This window comes from Nerophis ophidion, linkage group LG01 (assembly GCF_033978795.1).
Source record: "Nerophis ophidion isolate RoL-2023_Sa linkage group LG01, RoL_Noph_v1.0, whole genome shotgun sequence".
Taxonomy (NCBI): Eukaryota; Metazoa; Chordata; class Actinopteri; order Syngnathiformes; family Syngnathidae; genus Nerophis; species Nerophis ophidion.
Genome location: NC_084611.1, coordinates 53,550,352 through 53,573,370, shown reverse-complemented (window position 1 = coordinate 53,573,370; position 23,019 = coordinate 53,550,352). Strand labels below are relative to the sequence as shown.

The window sequence follows — 23,019 nt, the reverse complement described above, 5'->3', positions numbered from 1 at the left end:
TCAGATACCTCGATACACTGCCAATGGAACAAATGCAAGTCACTTACAGTATGTTAGAACAACAACGCTCAGAGCAATGCATAGAGGGATCTATCCAAAGTCCAGCAGTCTGAGTTTATACCCAAAGTGATAAAAGGGGGGCCAAGGACTAATGGGCGTCTAAGAACAGAACCCAGGAAAAACAAAAGAGCTTTCAAAAACATCAAAAAGATGGCCCCCAAGGGTGACCTGGTAAGTGAATAGCACATATAACAGAAGCCCAGTAAGATACTCAACCAACAAAACAATATTACATTCCTAATTACCGTATTTTTCGGACTATAAGTCGCTCAGGAGTATGCGTCGCACCGGCCGAAAGTGCATAATAAAGAAGGAAAAAAACATATATACGTCGCACTGGAGTATAAGTCGCATTTTTGGGGGAAAATTATTTGATAAAATCCAACACCAAGAATAGACATTTGAAAGGCAATTTAAAATAAATAAAGAATAGTGAACAACAGGCTGAATAAGTGTACATTACATAACGCATAAATAACCAACTGAGAAGGGGCCTGGTATGTTAACGTAACATATTATGGTAAGAGTCATTCAAATAACTATATATAGATAGATAGATAGATAGATAGATAGATAGATAGATAGATAGATAGATAGATAGATAGATAGTACTTTATTGATTCCTTCAGGAGAGTTCATTCAGGAAAATTTAAATTCCAGCAGCAGTGTACAGAGTTGAGATCAATTTAAAAAAAGTAAAAAGTAAATAATGCGGGTTTAAATGGAAACAAAATACAGAAATATTACAATAAGAATAAAAAATTAAAAGCAACAATGGGAGTAAAAATATAACAGTAAAATAAGAATATAACAATACAAAGTAGGCAGTAGTGACCATGTTATGAAAACGTATTGCACTGTTATTGTTTTGCATCCCTTGTCATCCTAGTACCCCCCGCCCCAGAGAGGATATATAACATATAGAATGTGCTATACGTTTACCAAACAATCTGTCACTCCTAATCGATAAATCTGATGAAATCTTCTTCCTCGATGTCGCTTCTTAACAACTCTGCCAACTCCAAAGGTATGCGCCGCTTCCTCTTGTAGTTTTCAGCTGCATATTTCACTACGTCCAGCTTGTAATCTGCAGTACATGTTTTACTTTTCGGTGCCATTTTTTTTCCGCCTTTCCCAGTTTTTATGAAATGATCCATTTTAATAGCTACGGCAGTAGCATATAGCATATAGCAGTTAGCATTCCATGACCCACAATGCACTTCTGCCATGGCCCTCCCCCGCCGAATTCTTATTGGCTGACGTGTGTGTGGCGATTGCTGACATTTTCTTCGTCTCTTCCGCGAATGAGATAAATAATATTATTTGATATTTTACGCTAATGTGTTAATAATTTCACACGTAAATCTCTCTGGAGTATATGTCGCACCCCCGGTCAAACTATGAAAAAACTGCGACTTAAGAGTTCAAAAAATACGGTAGGCTACCTCCAAAATGCAAATTAATTTAGATTTTTCTAGCTTTACGTCACCTGTATCTTGAGTTTTTTATGCCAATGTAAACAGTACAATTTAGATATCCGACCATGGCCATTTTTGTATATGGGTATAAAACGAATGAATGCAATGCGACCGCTAACTGAAATCCATTCAGCGTAACTTTTACACTCACGTTCTTTCAGATCATGGTTGGAAAACAAAGTTCTGTCCATCTCCAGCTATAACCTAACGCTGGCGAGTAAGACCGGATGTTTTGGGCGGATCATTATGGCGGGAAGGTCTTGTAACTCGTTTTTTTTGCTAACATGTTAAAAACATACCATTTACAAGTAGGGGTGTAACGGTACGTGTATTTGTATTGAACCGTTTCGGTATGGGGGTTTCGTTTTGGTTCGAAGGTGTATCGAACGAGTTTCCACACGGACATATTAAGTAGCGTACCGCACGTTGTGTAAACAATGCACACCCAGGCACAACACACGGCATGCTATCAGCGAGCGGGCTATGATAGACTGACCATACCTCCTCTTTTCACCGGATATGTCTTCTTTTGCGGGGTTGTCCGGGTGGAGTTTCCTAAATGCCTCAAAAGTCCGGCATTTTAAGTTAGGGTTGCGAGTATTTTCAATGTACATTCAGGGCTAAGAAGGGGTTAAAAACAAAACACATTGTGCACGCAGCAGCATTCGTGAGGGAGGGGCAGAGACAGAGAGCGAGAGAGTTATGATAAAAGCGCAAGCGTCGCCAGGCTCTGCTTTTTACCCATAGATTTATCAGATGTTATTTTTTATTATCTATAGCAGGGGTGCCCACAGCTAGTGTTTTAAAGGCCCACGGCACATTCTGAAAATACTATTAAAATAAACAAAAACATAACAAAAGTGAAATAAAAAAAGCTTAAAGGCTAAATGTAATTTAGAAAAAGTTGCAATGTTGACTAATAAAACAAAGCTTTTTTTTTCTTTCAAACTGTCATTGCTCAAAACATAATATTGAATCAAAATCAATGTTATTATGAATTATTGACCTATCCAAGGTTCCCATTACTTCACATCAAATATTCCACTAAGAAAAATATTTTTGGTGGAAGATTTTGCAAATTTGGTAAATCAATAACCAAAAAAATCTATATTTAGTTATTTTCTTACCGAACCGAAAATGTACCGAACCGTGACCTCTAAACCGAGGTACATACCAAACCGACATTTTTGTGTACCGTTACACCCCTATTTAGAAGAGAGACATGAATTGATTAACGTGGACCCTGACTTAAACAAGTTGAAAAACTTATCCGGGTGTTACCATTTAGTGGTCAATTGTACTGAGTATGTAATACTGTGCAACCTACTAATAAAAGTTTCAATCAATCAATCAAAATAGACAGCTCTTATCACATAACACTCTTGAGTGTGGGCACTCTTAAATTGAGGTCCCACTGTAATATAAAGGATATAAACAATGACAATTCTTAATACACAAAATAATCAAACATACCTACTGTAATGCACTCAATCAACAACTTGAGTACAGCCACTGTTCACAAGATGAGGCCTTCAAACATACTTGTCACAAAAATTGTATGTAAATTATCAAAAAACTTCCCGTTCTCTAAGTACCCAATAAACAGACAAGAGGTTGTCTTTGTTGTAAAAAGCCAAAAGCTTGTAAAATTCCATCGTGTACGATGGGAGGAGACGGGGGGGGGGGACCTATTGTGATTCGAGACTTGCCCAAGCTGAATCCAGGACCAGCCCAAGACCGAGGCATCTTTTTCTTTTGTGTTAATGTGACCGAAAACAATGGCTGTTTACATATCCCCCATTGCTTTAGAAACAGCTTTTGTCATGTAAACAGGGAATTTTCGCCAGAGTGTGGGGGACGACTGTACAGAAGGTACAGTCGCCACGTTTCTCCTCAATTGAGTCAAATTGAATTCTGTCTGTTTATTTCCTTGCTTCTTGTCTTGTTTAATAGATGTCATCGATGTTTGAACCTGACAGTACTGCACAACTATGAATGTATAAAATCAATGTAATAACACTGTTTTTAATTCTTATTCACGTAACCCACTAAGGGAATCTAGGTTGCACATTGTATACATACCATGGTGGTTTCAGCAATGGAACCAAAGCTGTTGATGAAAATGTTACAGGAAACATTCACTGGAGGACCTGCAAAGGGATAATCACAAGCATTACATACTATTGTAGCATACAAAACCCTACATTTTAAGCAGTCAGTATGTTCTGCTACATTCAAGTTGAAATCGAGAGTAGTTTATGTTTGTATGGAAATGAGAAATGTCTAAAATCACTGCTTTAAATTTTGGAATCTATTGAAAAACCTGTTTCTTAATAATTTATGTTATTTTTTTCCCAAAATCAATGATTTCCTCCGTCACTGCAGTACGAAACTTTAAGTCATCAATTCCCTGTTGTTTTTAATCACACAAATTATAATATTTGTTCATCTCTTTGCAAAATTCTAATCGCTATTAAGTGTATTTTTTATTGATCAGAGAACACCTGTATTTTGTCCAATTGTTCTGGGAAATGCCTTCCTATATCTTTCATCATAGTTAACTCCTGAAGATTACCTGGTTGCCAGGGTAATATTCACACAAGCACATATTTTTAAAAAAGCACATTTGCCCAACACGATTTTTAACAAATTCCATCTACACAACAAGTGACATTTTTTGTTAGTTTTTTTAACCGTCAATATTTCTGTCTTGCCTCTGGTGAGGGCGGTCGCAATTCTCTCCGCTCCCTCCTTCCCTGCTTCCTCTCTGCGTTTTGTCTTTGTCTGAACTTTTCTAAAGCCTCTTTCTTTGCGCTGTCGTCCAATCTAAATATTAAACATGAATATGATCAGCTGGACTCTCGACGCAATTGACTGTCTTTTCAACAAGAAAAAGAGGTTCGGGGGAGCCTGGCTGTCCTGATGGAACCATTGCTGCAGGGTAAATGAGGGACTCCTGGAATTCATGGAGGATTATGTGCCTCTCAGCCCTTTCCATCAAGGACGTCGAATACATCTACCTATTTGGAGCTGTGATCGCAGGGCAATTGCTGATTGGGCTGGGCATTGCTCTGGTGTATTGACAAATTCGTAAGATGATGTCAGCCACTCAAGGGGCCCAACGGCTGTTCAACGCAATGGAAGGATTGGGTCGGGCTGTGGGAACACAGACTGGAGCGATTTCTGATTTGAATCGCAAAATGGATCTCATCTTGGAGAAGTTTGCTGAGAAGGACTAACTAAATTGGATTTGAGAGATCCAGCACGGACAACAGAGCAGGCAAGTCATTGTTTGGACTGCTCGAAGAAAAACAACATCTCCCTTGACTCCCTTGAATGGCCTTGACACAATCAGGAACAGGCTGTTCTGAAGAAAATCTACCGAGGACTCCTCTAAGATAGACGCTTTTGACCTTCCTTCTTGTCAACAACACCTGCAGTCGAACTGTGATCGGCCTCAGTCCATACAAAAACATTCATCATCTCTCCCAAGGTAATTGGGCATATATGCACACATGACCCCCACCCTTGACATCAACGCCTTCACCACCGTTTAATTATTCTGGGGCTGTGGATGGCTGAGCAGCGCGCTATACAACGGCAGCGGGTCTCCTCAAACCCAGCCCTCCACCTGTTGCAAGTTGGTGTGATATACGTACCGTGTCTAAACGTGTGCCATGCTATGTGAGTTTTTTTTCCTGGACTCAGTCTGGACTCCTCCTGAGGGTCTAGCATTTTTTACCCCCCCCCCCTCTACCAATGTCACCCTTTTCTCGTCTTTTTTAAGGAGCGCCGTTAGTGGCTGATCCATTGGCGGTCTCGTCTTGTCCTCCCCTGTAACGTATGTCTGCTATTAGCGGGACTGTACCGAAAAATGTAATCTCATTGTACTTGTGCACTGACAATAAAGATCTATTCATCATATTTTAAAACCACATTCACAGGCATACTGCCAATTAGGGACCTAAAAATGCTACCACTGCTGACTTCGTCTTTTTGACGAGGAAAAGAGGTTCGGGGGAGCCCGGCTGCCCTGATGGAACTATTGCTGCGAGGTACGTGAGAGATTCCTGGGACAAATAGAGAATCATGCACCTCTCAGTCCTTTCCATTGAGGACGTGGAAGACATCTACCTATTTGGAACCGTGATCGCGGGGCACTTGCTGATTGGGCTGGGCATTGCTCTGGTGTCTCGTCAAATTCATAAGACGATGGCAGTCACTCAAGGAGCCCAAAGGCTGTTCGTCGCAATGGATAGTTTGGGCAGGGCAGTGGGAACAGTGACTTCGGCGATTTTTGAACTGAATCGCAAGATGGATCACATCATGGAGAAGTTTGCTGAAAAGGAGAATTGAATAGAATTTGAAAGCGCCCAGCATGCTCCCGGAAAAAAAACATCCTAATATAGAATTTGAATCCCTCGAACGAACTAGACGCTGTGGAAACAGGACCCGGCTAGTCTGAAAACACCGCCGAAGACACCTCAACGATAGACGCTTTTGACCTCCCTCCCTCCTCAACGACCCCTAGAGTCGAACTTTTGCAGATCAGCCTTAGTCTAAAAAACATTACATCATCACCCCTCGGGTGATAGTCAGATGGCAGTGCTTCAAAGCAGCAGTCGCCTTCCAGGGCCCAAACTCCCCGCCCCTCTGTTGCGAGTTTGTCGTGATTAAATGTAACGTGTTTATGTGTGCATTGCACAGAGGTTTTTTCCCACTAGGCCCCTTTAGGAGCCCAGTCTAGATTGTATTTTTTTACTCATCTTCTTCCCCAGCGTTTTACCTTTTCCCATCTTTTACGGGGGGCCTCGTGGCGACCCATCAGCGTTCCTTTTCTGTAACCCTGTACACTGTTTTTTTGGCTAATCTTGAATGGGTTTGTGCCGTAAACTAAAAGTCTGTTGTACTTGTTGCAATGACAATAAAGACCTACCTACCTTGGTCACCGATTACAATACCTCTGTTCATCAATATAGCGATAAAATAGAAGTGTGTACATTATCTTTAAAATCAGGGCCCAGAAAAACCATTGAGGAGCTCATCCCAATCTGGTTGAGAGCTGGACTTAATGTCAAAAAATAAGTACTGTGATGTCACAATGTAGCCAGATGGCAAAACCTTGCTTAATAAAGACCTCCAAAACTACTTACAAGTTGATGCAAAAATGCATAAACCTTATAATTTGATGCTCTGACATTGTTTAACATGAGTATCCAACATAAGTCAGAAGAGACGAAAATAATTATAGGTCCCCATTTGGGCTATGTGGCTTAGATGGTAGAGCGGCTGTTTAAAAACTTAAAAGTTCCTGGTACCAATCCATCCTCGTCATTGCCCACCTTGCTCTCATTGCAACTCAATCGGGTGTAAGAATGTGAATTAGTGTTTGGTGGTAGTCGGAGAGGCTCTTAAGCCAAATTGCCAGCCACATTTCCATCAGTCTACCCCAGGGCAGCTGTGACTACCAATGAATACAGAATAAATAAATGATTGGTTCTCAGTGTCACTAGAAAAAAATGCTATCCATCCATCCATCCATCTTCTTCCGCTTATCCGAGGTCTGGTCGCGGGGGCAGCAGCTAAGTAGGGAAGCCCAGACTTTCCTCTCCACAGCCACTTCGTCCAGCTCTTCCCGGGGAATCCCGAGCCGTTCCCAGGCCAGCCGGGAGACATAGTCTACCCAACGTGTCCTGGGTCTTCCCCGCAGCCTCCTACCGGTTGGACGTGCCCAAAACACCTCCCTCGGGAGGTATTCGGGTGGCATCCTGACCAGATGCCCGAACCACCTCATCTGGCTCCTCTCCATGTGGAGGAGCAATGACTTTATTTGGAGCTCCTCCCGGATGGCAGAGCTTCTCACCCTAAGGCAGAGCCCCGCCACCCGGCAGAGGAAGCTAATTTCGGCCGCTTGTACTCGTGATCTTGTTCTTTCGGTCATAAGCCAAAGCTCATGACCATAGGTAAGGATGGGAACGTAGATCGACCGGTAAATTGAGAGCTTTGCCTTCCGGCTCAGCTCCTTCTTCGGATCGATACAGCGTCCGTATTACTGAAGACGCCGCACCGATCCACCTGTCGATCCACTCTTCCCTCACTCGTGAACAGTACCCGTGATCTTGTCCTTTCGGTCATAACCCAAAGATCATGACCATAGTTGAGGATGGGAATGTAGATCGACCGGTAAATTGAGAGCTTTGCCTACCGGCTCAGCTCCTTCTTCACCCCAACAGATCGATACAGCGTCCGCATTGCTGAAGACGCTGCACTAATAAGTGTTTCAATAAAAACAATTTCAAAACGCTGTATTAATCTAATTATTAATGTAGAGCGATCTGTTCCTCTTTGTGCAATTTGAGAGGTTAACGACCACACTCCCAAACACACTCGACCTGGCTCACCTAACGTTAGCTGTGCTGCTACCTCTCTGATCAACGAGAGCTATGACGCTAGACTCGCGACAGTATGTGACGTATGTAAGAAGGCGGGCTCGTTTTCCGTACCTGTCAGAATGAGAGAAGAGGAGTGAGAAACGCCTGTTGTGTGATGCCCGCAGCTAAATCCAACTCGACCTGCCTCAGTTAACTAGCTCTCGGCGCGAGCATATGTCGCTAGACGCGCGACAGTAATTGACGTATGTAAGAGCGGGCTTATTTTACGTCTCTGTGAGAAGGACAGACGACAAAGAGTGAGACACGCCAGTAATGTAATGCACGCAGCTTAAAGCAACGGTGTGAGAACATATAATCGAATATTAGGATATAGTCATTTTCTATATCGCACAGAGATAAACCTGCGATATATCGTATATATCGATATATCGCACAGCCCTACATCCACCAAAGGCGTTTGTTTATGCTGTAGCGTCCCAGAGGAGTTGGTGCTGCAGGGAATTCTGGGAATTTGTTCTGTAGCGTTTATGTTGTGTTGCAAATATTCTCCCGAAATGCGTTGGTCATCGTTGTTTCGTGTGGTTTCAGTATATGGCACATGTTTATGACAGTGTTGGCGTTGTTCATACGGCCACCCTTAGTGTGACATGTATGGCTGTTGAGTAAATAGGCGCTTCATTCACATGTGATTAGTGTTAAGTTGATTGCCTTAATGGTCAATGATCAGACATGAAATTCCATCTTGAAATTGTCACCTATAGACAAATTTCAATACGTCTACTATCATGTCTCCGGTGTGCTGAGGTGTGTAGTGAAGCATGTATAGCAATCACTCGACCTAAAGGGATGATACTTGACACCAATGTACTCGATTTCTCTCCATGGAGACAAGGAGTAGTGATTAAAAAGCAGTTAACACACTGGATGCTTTACATCTGTTTTGGATGATACCATGTAATTATCGTAGTATCGACTAGATACACTCCTGTACAGTGGATGTTAGGTGTAGATCCACCAATGGCGTTTGTTTACATTTTGACGTGAAGTGAAACATGTGTAGCTATTCCTCATCCGGCAGGGATGATACTTGTAAGAAACGTACTTTGTCGCCATGGAGGCGAGGATTAGTGATCTAGAAGTAGCTAAAACACTGCAGACTGCGGATGGACTTTAGCCGCTAGCTAGCTAGGCATGTCTTAAACTCTCTTCCTGAGGGCGTTTCAATGTTATAACTTCACCTTCGTCGTTAGTATTTAAGCCAAAATGCGTCCGTTCCCTCCTTTCTGTCGACACACTGTCTGTAAGTACTCTGTGAAGAACATGCTCGTCTGCTCGTAAACCAGCAATGACACGACGTGACGACGACAGGGGGTGGGGGAACAGTACTTTTTAGATGCGGTCTAGTATCGAATATGATTCATTGGTATCGCGGTACTATACTAATACCGGTATACCGTACAACCCTAGTGTAGACCAAAATTTTACCGGGACCGCGCTGTAAAAATATCTCCGTTTGGCATACCTCCAAGTATGGAACCATTACTTTGTGCAGACAGCACAGCTGGTAGACTCAATGTGCACAATTGAATAGCTTAGTTGCTCGGACAGTTAAAGTACCACTGATAGTCACACACACACTAGGTGTGGTGAAATTACTCCTTGCATTTGACCCATCACCTTGTTCTACCCCCTGGGAGATGAGAGGAGCAGTGAGCAGCAGCGATGGCTGCGCTCGGGAATCATTTTTGGTGATTTAAGGATGTTTATATATTTGCATTTAAATAAAAAATGACCATAATCCTCACAAAGGAACGGGGTCGGGGGCCCGGGGCCAAGTGTCTTCTCGTGTGGTTCTCGCCATTTCCGGGTCCTTAATGGCTGTCAAATTATACCAACTTGTCGGCATATGTCCTCAGACATCTTTTGTCCAGGTGATGTGCATGATTTAGGGTCTAAAAGGAGCAAGAAGGCAAGGAAACACCTCGCCAGTCGATCATGTCGAAATTGTACACAAGCTTGTGATCACAGCGTCGCTACTAAAGAGTTTGTCTGGGTAAGCGCTTATAACAATAAAAGCTATACTGTAAGGGAATGGAACGACCTCACAACAAACTAGAAAAGTCTAACAGATTACTCTTCACAATTGAAGTTAAAAAGTGGCTTTGGAGCCATCAAAGCTGCTCACACGGTCACTAAGGTGGGCACTATGATTGACAGATCAACTTAATGTGTATTATATTTATCCATGACAGCATTTTTGTTGTAAATTGCGAGGTGTGTCTGTTAAAATCATGGTGGTATTTACATATGATGACAGATGTGAACAAGAGCATGTTTTATCTTTGTGTGATAATGTAAATGAGGTGTGGTTGTATTGTATATTAAGTATGTGTCCATGAAAGGGCGTTTTATGACTTTTCTTAATTTGATTACTTGCTATGGTATGATTTTATTGTCATAATTTTATTGCATGATTTCTGTATCCCTTTATATTAGGTAGCCAGGTACTGCAAATGGAAATTAGCTATTTAGCTATAATCTGGTACAGAACATATCGGTCTTTGAGATTAATGTTTCTGTGCATTTTCCCTTCAAATAAAGACTAAACTAAACTAAACTAACAATATCAGCAATACTTGGTTATTATTCAAATCACGAAATGTAAATGGAGTATTTTTGGTGTTTTTTAAATGGTTATTAATTGAATTTCAATGGCGAAATAGATGACCTCCCATTGGCTCCACTGTAAGCAGACTTTTATTCACATTTATTAGTTAAAATGCATAAAAAAAACCCAAAACATTTGTCGTCATGTTTTTTATAATGATTGTGAAGATGTGGGGGTTTGAAACCGGCGGCGGGGCCAAACGCATTGTTTCTCGCTGCAAGAAGGCGGCTAGGAGGCGTGGCCAGCAGTCTGACAGCGAGGCAGGGCACGCCGGAGCCCGGCCCAGGATGGCTGCGAGGAGGCGTGGACTGCGAGCAAGCAGCGAGGCGGGGCGCGCCGGAATCAACCCCGCAAATATGATCAGGTGCGTGGGTCGCCCAGCGGGGCACAATTTAAATCTCCTCTCGCACTGTATAAAAGGGCAGCAGCCGTAAACGCCGGGGGGAGAGACGGAGAGAGAAGGAGCAAGAAGGAAGCCGATGCTGAGCGCGAGAGGAAAAGAGCACAAGGAAGACAACACATGCAGCCGAAAAGCTGGAGCGGAAGAGCGAGCAGAAAAACGGGACGACTGCAAAGAAAACCAGCAAGAGACTTAAATATTGCAAAATAAAAGAAGTCTACACCTGCTTGACAGAATGTCATTCCTTGGTGGTCCTGAGAACCCGCACGACGACGGATCGAGACCGTCGCAGAAGGATAGGACAATTCCCAAAAATTGAAGTTCCCCTTTTAGAAATCTGTGTTGTTTTTGTACACTCATGCTAATCGCCCTGTTTGTCATTTTCCAAGTGAGATGTGATAAGAAAATCGATAAAATACAGACTCGATCATTCCCATTCCTAATCAAGGGTTAACTGGGTTTCTTACTTTAGTAATGATATCCATCCCTTATGCGCAAAATGCCCCTCACTATGTTATGACACACTTTATAAAATTACATTTTTGTACATTATTGATGATTTATAGAATTGTGACATGATAGTGGTGGTATTAAGAAGTGGATTAAGTTGGTTAAATACCCAAGTATGAAATGCACTGCATGCCACTGCTTTAAAAGCATACAGTGTACATGTAGACAATTCATGAATGTAGTTTTTCATGTACGATTAGTTTATTGTCCAAGTAAATCAGTTGGCTAATACCGTATTTTTCGGAGTGTAAGTCGCTCCAGAGTATAAGTCGCACCTGCCGAAAATGCACAATAAAAAAGGATAAAAACATACATAAGTCGTACTGAAGTTAAGTCACATTTTTTGTGGAAATGTATTTGATAAAACCCAACACCAAGAATAGACATTTGAAAGGCAATTTAAAATAAATAAAGAATAGTGAACAACAGGCTGATTAAGTGTACGTTATATGACGCATAAATAACCAACTGAGAGGGTGCCTGGTATGTTAACGTAACATATTATGGTAAGAGTCATTCAAATAACTATAACATATACAACATGCTATATGTTTATCAAACAATCTGTCACTCCTAATCGCTAAATCCCATGAAATCTTATAAGTCTAGTCTCTTACGTGAATTAGCTAAATAATATTTGATATTTTACGGTAACGTATCAATAATTTCACACATAAGTCGCTCCTGAGTATAAGTCGCATCCCCGAAAAACTGTGACTTATAGTCCGAAAAATACGGTACCTTTAAAGTTTGGTCTTATTCTGGCATCATATCCAGATGTTCTTCCCATCAGTTTGTCCAGGAAATCGGAGGGAGACATTGGGGCTTGTCGAGTTCTCGCAGCATTGTCACCCTCCTTGCAGCGGCCAACACTGTTAAAGACACAATATAACATTGACTGATTGATTAATACTTTTATTAGTAGATTGCACAGTTCAGTACATATTCCGTACAATTGACCACTAAATGGTAACACCCCAATAAGTTTTTCAACTTGTTTAAGTCAGGGTCCACGTTAATCAATTCATGTTGTTATCTTACCATGAATTGATTAACGTGGACCCCAATTTAAACAAGTTGAAAAACTTATTGGGGTGTTACCATTTAGTGGTCAATTGTACGGAATATGTACTTGTAGCAATGCTCGTGCTTGGGTTCTTCTGGATCACAGGAATGGGTAGCACACTCCAGGCAGCGTATACAATGTTTTTAATCTTTATAAACACAAAAATACTGATGGCTTTTTCAGCCCGTACTTGCAATCAATAATGTCTCTTTTTGGTTCGTCCATTCAGTCGGCTTTTCAGCCGCTCGTCCTCCTCCGCGTGTCTTCCGCGTTCTCCCCCCCTTCTCAAGGTCCCCCGCGCTGCTAATAAAGGAACAGGTGATTAGATAACTCGTTCCAGCTGATATTATCCACTCACCTGTCAGCTGCTTCATGGCCGATCCCTGCACACACCCTGCCCGCAGGGAAGCGTGGACCACGCCCCTTGCCACATGCCTCCACCGCCAGACTCAGGGCGGACACCCGTCCGGCCGTGCCCACTCCCTACCCTCCCCTGGGCGAGAGAGGAAGTCGGCCACAGCCAACTGCGCGCCCGGCCTGTGGACCACCCGGAAGTTGTAGGGTTGTAATGCAAGGTACCACCGGGTGATCCGCGCATTGGCATCCTTAATGCGGTGGAGCCATTGTAGCGGTTTGTGGTCTGAGCAGAGACTGAAGGCGCGCCCCAGCAGGTAGTAGCGGAGGGCCCCGACCGCCCACCGGATGGCGAGGCACTGCCTCTCCGCTGTGCTCTACTTCGTCTACCGGTCCGAGAGCTTCCGGCTGATGTAAAGTACGGGGCGGTCGATGCCCCCCAACCGCTGCGACAGCACCGCCCCAAGTCCCCGGCCCAACGCTTCCGCCTGCAGACAGAATGGGTTGTTAAAGTTTGGCATGTGCAGTACCGGCTCCTCACAGAGTGCTGTTTTCACCTTCTCAAACACCCGCTGGCACTGCTCCATCCACTGGACCAGTTCTGGAGCACCCTTTCGGATGAGGTCAGTCAGTGGGCTTGTCCAGTCCGTGAACCGGGGAATGAACCGGCGTTAATAGCCCGCCAATCCCAAAAACTGCCTCACCTCTTTTTTTGTCTTGGGAGGTTGACAGGCCGCAATGGCCGCCGTTTTGTCAACTTGGGGCCGCACCTGTCCCCCCCCTCAAGTGGTACCCCAGGTACTGTACCTACCTCCGGCCAACGGCGCACTTCGCCGGGTTGGCGGTGAGCCCCGCCCGCCTCAGAGACTCGAGCACCGCCCCCACCCACCGCATGTGCTGTTCCCAGCTGCTACTCTGGATGATGACGTCATCCAAGTAGGCAGCCGCGTATGCCGCATAGGGTCGCAGCACCCGGTCCGTGAGACGCTGGAACGTGGCGGGCGCACCGAACAAGCCAAACGGAAGTGTCACGAATTGGTACAAACCTTCCGGGGAGGAGAAGGCCGTTTTTTCTCGGGACTCTGGTGACAAGGGAATCTGCCAGTAGCCCTTCGTCAAATCCAGTGTCATAAAAAACCGAGTAGTGCCCAGCCGATCTAGGAGTTTGTCGACCCGAGGCATTGGGTACGTGTCAAAACGTGAAATTTCATTCACCCTGCGGTAATCCACACAGAACCGCACAGTTCCATCCTTCTTCCCTACTAAGATAATGGGACTGCACCACGCGCTGTGGGATTCTTCTATTACGCCCAACTCAAGCATAGCTTTTAATCCCTCTCGAACCACTTTGCGCTTGTGTTCGGGAAGCCAATATGGCCGAGACCGCACCGTAAACCCCGGGCTGGTCTCTATGTGATGTCGGATAAGATCCGTGCGCCCGGGCCGAGAGGAGAACACATCAGAGTAGCGCCGCTGTAACTCAGCCACCTCCGCTCTCTGTGCCAATGTGAGCTGGTCATTGCAGGGAAGCTGAGGGGTCGGGCCAAAGCGCGGGCTCTCTGGCCCCAACTCCTCTTCCTCCCCACATTTACTGTTACCATGGCGACAGGCTCTGCCTCTCTCCATGCCTTCAGCAGGTTCAAATGGTATATTTGGGTGTCTCCGCGTCGGTCCGAGCGCAAGACCTCATAATCGATATCCCCCACTTGCCGTGTGACCACGAAGGGTCCTTGCCACTTTGCAAGTAATTTGGAGCTTGAAGTTGGAAGTAACACAAGCACTTTTTCTCTAGGTGAGAATTTACGCAGTTGGGCCCCCTTATTATACGTGCGCTGTTGACGATCATGGGCCCGGCGCAAATTCTCGCGTGACAAGTGCCCCACCTTGTGGAGTTTTGCCCGCATGTTCAAGACGTATTGAATTTCATTTTTGCTGTAGCTCGGACTCTCCTCCCAGCCCGCGAGGCCTTCGGCCGTATAATAACTCGAATGGTGCAAAACCAAGGGAGGCCTGAAGTACCTCCCGCATCGCAAACATTAGGGGGTCCAAACACTTATCCCAATTTTGTTTGTCCTTGTGCATGAATTTACGAATCATGTTTTTCAGCATTTTATTAATTCTCTCCACCAGCTCATCTGTTTTTGGATGGTATACGCTGGTGCGGATGGCCTTAATTCCCAGTAACCCGTAAAGTTACTTTATCGTGCGTGACATAAAGGACGTGCCCTGGTCAGTCAAAACCTCTTTTGGGATTCCGACTCGGGAGATGACCTGGTACAGTGCTTGTGCCACACTCTTGGTAGGGATGGAGCGCAAAGGCACTGCTTCGGGATACCGCGTTGCGTAATCCACCAGGACTAACACAAAGAGGAATCCCCGTGTGCTCGGGTGAAATGGTCCGATGAGGTCCATCCCAATTCTTTCGAACGGGACCTTCATGAGTGGTAATGGACGCAAAGGTGCCTGTGGGGTGACCGCGGGGTTCACCCGCTGGCAGTCCGGGCAGGCCGCGCAACATCGGGCGTATGTCTGCCCGGAGGCCTGGCCAATAGAATCGGACCATGACCCGATTAAGTGTCTTATCATATCCTAAATGTCCAGACATGGGATTGAAATGTGCCGCCTGGAAAACCATTTCCCGGCGGAATTTTGGCACCAACAACTGGGTGTATTCTTCCCCAGTTTGTGTGTCACGGCCCACTCGATAAAGTCTATCTCGAATAATGGAAAAATGGGGGTATAACCGCGCTTTCCCCGGGCGCACCAGCTGACCGTCCATAAAATCGACCTGATCTCAGGCCTCGCGCAGGGTTTCATCACGGGCCTGCTCGAGGGGAAAATCCTCCGTAGGTTGCCATCGGGGGGCCGGGGGGGCCTTCCGCAAAACCCCCACCGGTTCCCGCTCGGCATTCCCCGATGAAACCACGTCGCCGCTGAGAACGACGCGGATACTCCCCTCGCCTACTGTCCGTGAACGCACCCCCACACATTGTGTCACCAAATGATTGAATCCCGGCCAATTTGTTCCCAAAATTGTAGGGTGCGTAAGTTGCGCGCTTACGGCAACCTTAACTTTATGCTTTTGGGTTTCATATATAATTTCCACTGGCACAGTCGGATATTTGTGTACATCCCCATGCACACACCTACTTTTTATCCGTGTCGCATGCCCCAAAGCCGCGGGTCGAACCAGGTTTGGGTGGATAATGGACTGCCTGCAGCCCGAATACACCATCGCCCGGTATGTACTCCCTTGTATCCTTGCCGGTACGCAGTATGTCTCTCCCAGATCGGGGGCGGGTGCTGGAGGCCCGACAACCCGCAACACCTGCCCCACCTCCATCACAGCGCACTCCCGGTGTATGTGCCCAGGTTGTCCGCACCCCCAGCACACCGGCCCTGGCACTTGACGTCCACTCTGCGAGGGAAGCCCCCTCTCAGCAGCGCCGGGACCCTGGAATACACAGGAAGACATTACATCATTACTCCGTGTGTGCCCCCGTGATGTGTAAGTCTGTGTGTGTAAGTGTGTTGCGCTGTTGGCTGTTTGTGTGGGAAACCTACTCGTTGGCCCCCGGTAGTTCGGCCAGGTCTTTTCTCGTCTCGAGGGATGTCTTGTTCCCCAACCCCAATCGTGGGGCGAATCGTCGTCGTTGCCATTGTTCCCTCCCGGTGAACCGCCAGGTGCTCCTCTGCCAGTCTCACCGTTGTCTTCACGTCCGGCGGACTGTGTTATCGCACCAATGCGGAGGTCCTCGCCGGGATGCCATCCAGGAACTGCTCCAGCACAATTGACTCCAAAATCTTGGGATCCTGCCCGTTGGGTTGGAGCCACCAGGTCGCCGCATCCCTCAGCCGGTGTGAGAACACAAAAGGCCGGCCCTCCGACGGCAGCTTCATGGCCCGGAATTGTCGGCGGTGATCTTCGGGGCTGGACGGCGTGCCGTTGGTTGGCGTATAGCATGTGGGCCGACGCCGGGAGACTCAACGCCACCCGCTGCGCCTCCCCCACCAGGAGCGGCAACAGCCTCGCGCCCCATTCTTCCTCCGGCCACTTGCATGACGTCGCCGTGGCCTCAAAGACATCCAGGAAGGTTTGTGGTTCCTCCCCCTCCACCATGCGCTTCTTGGAGGATGACCCACCCGCTGTCTCCGCTCAGTTCATCAGCGCCTGTAGTACCTGGGTCTGCTGTCGACTTGCTGCTGACACTTCAGCCAAAACTTGGCCCAGTGCTTTCAGGGGGGTTGGTGCCGACATCCTTACGTGATCTTGTTCGAGTTGGGCGCCACTGTAGCAATGCTCGCGCTTGGGTTCTTCCGGATCACAGGTATGGGTAGCACACTCCAGGCAGCGTTTACAATGTTTTTAATCTTTATACACACAAATATACTGATGGCTTTTTCAGCCCGTACTTGCAATCAATAATGTCTCTTTTCGGTTCGTCCATTCAATCGGCTTTTCAGCCGCTCGTCCTCCTCCGTGTGTCTTCCGTGTTCTCCCCCCTACTCAAGGTCCCCCGCGCTGCTAATAAAGGAACAGGTGATTAGATAACTCGTTCCAGCTGAGATTATCCACTCACCTGTCAGCTGCTTCATGGCCGATTCTTGCACACAACCCGCCCGCAGGGAACGCGTGGACCACGCCCCTTGCCACAGTACTGTACTGTGCAATCTACTAACAAAAGTTTCAATCAATCAATCAGAATAATATTGAGCTTAACGAGTGCAGTGTTTGTGTGATACTATTCTTTCTTTTTTTTTTTTCAGATTTCTAACATGACACGGTCTGATATTTTTTGACACAATTCTTTAGTTGTATAAAGTGTCACATTCTGCTGCTGTATGTGTGTCGGTTACACAAAACGTGTGCAAATTGTTCAGCATTAGTGGAATAAAAATCCTAAAATGCCACATAAAAGGGTAAAAGCTAAAAAAAACAAAAACAATGACAATTGACAGACTACCTCAAAAACCTAACAGGATTTCTACACCTTTTTTGCAAAATAAAAGAATGTCCATGACAATAAATATGGGATTTGTAATACTAACTATGAACGACAAAAGAAAAAATATTAAGAACATTATTATGAAAGTCTCTTTTTTTAACTTGGGAATAGGCTTTTGTCATTGCACATAAAGAACAACAAAATTGAGGAATACTGATAGCGGAAGCTGCCATGCAAGGAGCTAACCGCGACCCATCAGGAGCAGCTAGGGGTTCAAAGACGCCTCAAATTAAGCTCGCCAGGCCGGTATTAATAAAGCGGTCAATTTACCCACTCAGACAGATGCACATCTCGAGATCAATTTTTTCAGACCCAGGCAACTATTTTGACTCGTGGGCCACATTAAAAGAAAACAAATGTCAATACATAAAATACATAAATATAAACACAAAAATTTAGGCTTGGTTCGTACCTCGGTTCAGAGGTCACGGTCTGGTTAATTTTCGGTACAGTAAGAAAACAACAAAATATATATTTTTTTGGTTATTTATTTACCAAATTTGCAAAATCTTCCACCGAAAATATTTTTCTTTCTGGAATATTTGATGTGAAGTAATGGAAACCTAGGATAGGTCAATAATTCATAATAATATTGATTTTGATTCAATATTTTGTTTTGAGCAATGACAGTTTGAAAGAAAAAAAAAACAGCTTTGTTTTATTAGTCAACGTTGCAACTTTTTCTAAATTACATCTAGCCTTTAAGCTTTTTTATTTCACTTTTGTTTATGTTTTTGTTTATTTTAAAAGTATTTTTAGAATGTGCCGTGGGCCTTTAAAACATTAGCTTTGGGCCGCAAATGGCTTCCGGAGCACATTTTTGACACCTCGGCTATAGATAATAAAAAATAAAATCTGATAAATCTATGGGTAAAATGCAGAGCCTGGCGACGCATGCGTGTTTATCATAACTCTCTCGCTCTCTCTGTCTCTTCCCCTCCCTCACGAATGCTGTTGCGTGCGCACACGTTCACAATTTGTTTTGTTTTCAACCCCTTCTTAACCTTGAACGCACATTGAAAATACATGCAACCCTAACTCAAGATGCCGGACATTTGAGGCATTTAAGAAACTCCACCCGGACAGCCCTGCAAAAGAGGACATATCCGCTGAAAAGAGGAGGTATGGTCAGTCTATCGTAGCCCAGTCGTTGCTAGCATGCCGTGTGTTGTGCCTCGGTATGCATTGTTTACGCAACGTGCGGTACGCTACTTAATATATCCATGTGGAAACTCGTTCGGTACCCCTCCGAACCGAAACCCCCGTACTGAAACGGTTCAATACAAATACACGTACCGTTACACCCCTAAGAAACACCATATACATATATAAACTGTATACACACTAGAGATGCGCGGATAGGCAATTATATCATCCGCATCACCAAAGTCGTCATCCACCCGCCGTCCACCCGAAAACAACATTTTATCAGGACCGCAACCGCCCGCCACCCGCCCGTTGAAATACATCAGAGGTCGGCCACTAGCGATGCTCGGTTTGCGGTCTCATCCGCAGAGTTAGCGGATAAACCACGGGTCGGGCGGGTCGGACGAAAAAATAGATTTTAGTTAGATTCGGGCCGGAGGCGGTTGAACTATCTGGAAATATTTAATATACATGGTTCTGGGATCGGTATCCTTTGCCATTCAAAGGGCCGTTTAAGACCCGTGTCACAAAGCGAAGAAGACAATAGGAGACGCTGATATTCCCTAGAATGACTGCCGGAAGTCACCCAGATAATAAGTATTAGGGCGTGCTATGAAGTCATTGACTTGGTCGCCCTCTACAGCATGTACGGTCTGCTTGTCAGTCCAGCATCATGTTGTGTGTGGCTTCCGCAGCAACACGCACACGACTGCAAGGCATACTGGGTGACACAGGGTACACTAATGGTTGTGATATAAACAATTTTAACACTCTTAGTAATATGCGCCACGCTGTGAAGCCACACCTAACAAGATTGCCAAACACATTTCGGGAGGACATCCTCCCAGTAACACAACATAAACGCAACACAACAAATACCCAGAATCCTTTGTATCCATAACACAACCTGACTATTTTATACACCCCGCTAGCAGCAAAATTTTACACCCCCGGGCCCCAACCACGCCCACCTTACCGACGCACGGGGGGTTTTGCTGCTCGCGGGGTGTAGAAAATAGTCAGGATTTGTCATGGATGCAAAGGATTCTGGGCATTTGTTGTGTTGCGTTTATGTTGTGTTACTGGGAGGATGTTTTCCCGAAGTGTGTTTGTCATTCTTGTTTGGTGTGGCTTCACAGCGTGGCGCATATTACTAAGAGTGTTAAAATAGTTTATATCACAACCATTAGTGTACTCTGTGTCACCCAGTATGCCTTGCAGTCGTGTGCGTGTGTATGCGGAAGCCACACACAACATGTTGCTGGACTGACAAGTAGATCGTACTTGCTGTAGAAGGCGACAAAGCCAATGGCTTCATAGCACGCCCTAATACTTTACAACTGGGTGACTGCCGGCAGTCATTTTAGAGATGTTTGCGTCTCTTATTGTCTTCTTCGCTTTTTGGACACGGGTCCTAAATGGCTCTTTGAATAGCAGAGGATACCGATCCCTGAACCATGTCTATCAAATATTTCCGAATGGTTCTACCGTCACCCGCCCGAATCTTATTAAAATCAATTTTTTCGTCATGTCACCCGCCCGCGGACTCCACGGATGAGACCGAAAACCGCGCATCTCTAATACACACACATCCATCCATTTTCTAGTGCTTGTCCCTCTGGATAAAAAATGTTTTATTGTATTGTTTTTTTATATTGCTTTCTCAATTTATTGTTGTTACTACTATTATTAATGTACTGGTTGTTGTATATTCATTACTAACAGTGCTTGGAAAATTATTTTAAAGAAGTTAGATTATAGTTACTCATCACTTTGCCAGGAAAATAATTGAATTACTAAAGTAATTACTGGTTAAAAAATTTAAATCACAATTATTACGTATTATGCAGTTGAAAGATGTTCCATGATTGCAACATTAAAAGGCAGTACCTGTTGCCAAATGACATATGACTAAACAAAGAGATGAGGATTTGTTACAGCTGAATCTAATCTAATCATTACACTTTGACAACAAATGTTCATCCAAAACCTGAAAAGTCAACCTCAAGCTGGCAGGAACGGTTTGGAGGAGAACAAATGGGCCTGGGTATGGTTCAGTGGCGCCAAGACACAACATAACCCAGGTTTTATTAGAGTATCAAAAATAAAAATGATTGTGGGCGTCTCAATTACAAGTATTTATTTTCTTTTCATAGGCAGTCTCAATATGTAACCTCCACGAACAGCAGACATCCACTGTATTATAGGGGTGTAACGGTACGTATATTTGTATTGAACCGTTTCGGTACGGGGGTTTCGGTTCGGTACATGGGTGTACCGAACGAGTTTCTAAGCTAAAGTCTTAACAAGCTGCTTTGCTTTTTCTGCCTCTGTCTCAGCCCCCAGCTTTGTCCCACCCACACAACCATCTGATTGGTTACATATATAGCGGTAACAGCCAATCAGCAGTGTGTATTCAGATCGCATGTAGTAAATGCTTCAGCGTTGAGCAGATCGGTGTTTAGCAGGTGAGCATAAGGCAGCGTACTCTCCCCAAATGATAATAAACACCTCCCAGTCAACTACTACTTACATCAGTATGAGCCCATTGGCGTTCTGGAAACATAAACGGCAGCTCAGCTCGCTCGCAGTTCTGGCTTGCGGTGAAGGCTAATTAACTTTTAGCGTAACGTTAGCTCATTTTGCGTTGTGTGTGTGTGTGTGTTTTACAGACAGAAAAGCTGTGAATGGCAGGGTCCCTGCTATCACATGTTGATAAAAATATAACATCTACATAATAAAAATCAACTACAGGCTTCCCAAATGCTGTAATGAATTAAGCATGATGAGTTGACTTGAAACTGTTTAATGTTGCACTTTTGAAATGTAGAAGAAAAGTTTTGTCATTTTATTTCATCTGAGCAACAATTTGAGGCAGTTTAATGTTGATTAACGTGGGCAGAATTATTATAGTGTTCCCAATGTTGAAAGGATAAAGCCAGTGTTTACAAATTTGGTAAGTAAATAACCAAAAAATTTATATTTTGTTGTTTTCTTACTGTACCGAAAATGAACCGAACCCTGACCTCTAAACCTAGGTAAGTACCGAACAGAAATGTTTGTGTACCATTACACCCCTACTGTATTATCAAACATTTTATAACATGTATTATTTTTGGTATGTAAAGTAAAACTAGTGCAGTGTTCAGAGAGCTGTTCTAGTAAAAAGGCCTAAAAAAAAATAGCACAAAGTAATAAAAACAACCATCCCCATCGGACAAGAAAACCTGAAAATGCTTCTTGAGGCATACAACAGCTTATCAGACAAAACCAGCAGACACCATCACTAAAAAATTAAAGAGTTGTTTACGGGCAAGAGTGTAATGCATTATTCATTTTTTTTCCCCAAACATACCTATTTTACAATAACAGCTTTTCCTAAAACCTTCAATTGGATTTAAAAATAATACTTAGTAAAAAAAAAAGCAGTCATTGGACCAAAACATCCAACAAAGCCAAAAAAGAGATTAGTAGAAGTTAAAATTGACATTAAACAGTTTATAGTTATCATTATCATTAACTGCTCCTATACACTGTATTAATAATAATGATTTTGTTTCCGATCTGATACCAGATAATATTCAGGCTAGTACCAGCTCAACCAAGTAGGCTTCATCAGTTTGTGCTCACAGACTTAGATTGGTCAGATCTGACCAATCTAAGTCTATGAGCACAAACTGTAAAGTGGTGGTGTTGTATTTGTGTCAGAGCTTGGTCTGCAATGCCAGCAGTAAGTCAGACATTTTCCAGTGAGGGTTGGACTCCGCCAAGGCTGCCCTTTGTCACCGATTGTGTTTATAACTTTTATGGGCAGAATTTCTAAGCGCATTCAGGGCGTTGAGGGGATCTGGTTTGGTGGCTGCAGGATTAGGTCTGCTTTTAGCAGACGATGTGGTCCTGATGGCTTCATCTGGCTAAGATCTTCAGCTCTCACTGGAT

The 23,019-nt window shown here is 44.4% G+C and overlaps 1 protein-coding gene across 4 annotated transcripts in view; it reads right to left on the bottom strand.

Moving 5' to 3' along the window:
- The window catches only part of glra3 (glycine receptor, alpha 3), a 140,134-nt gene that overhangs the window by 110,429 nt on the left and 6,686 nt on the right, over window positions 1-23,019 (bottom strand). For all 4 annotated transcript variants that reach the window (XM_061907253.1, XM_061907264.1, XM_061907259.1 and 1 more), the window contains exons 2-3: window positions 12,250-12,380; window positions 3,621-3,688 (exon numbers count right to left, since the gene is read on the bottom strand). In XM_061907253.1, the coding sequence (XP_061763237.1) occupies window positions 3,621-3,688; window positions 12,250-12,380 (199 nt within the window). The remainder of the gene's footprint in view (window positions 1-3,620; window positions 3,689-12,249; window positions 12,381-23,019) is intronic.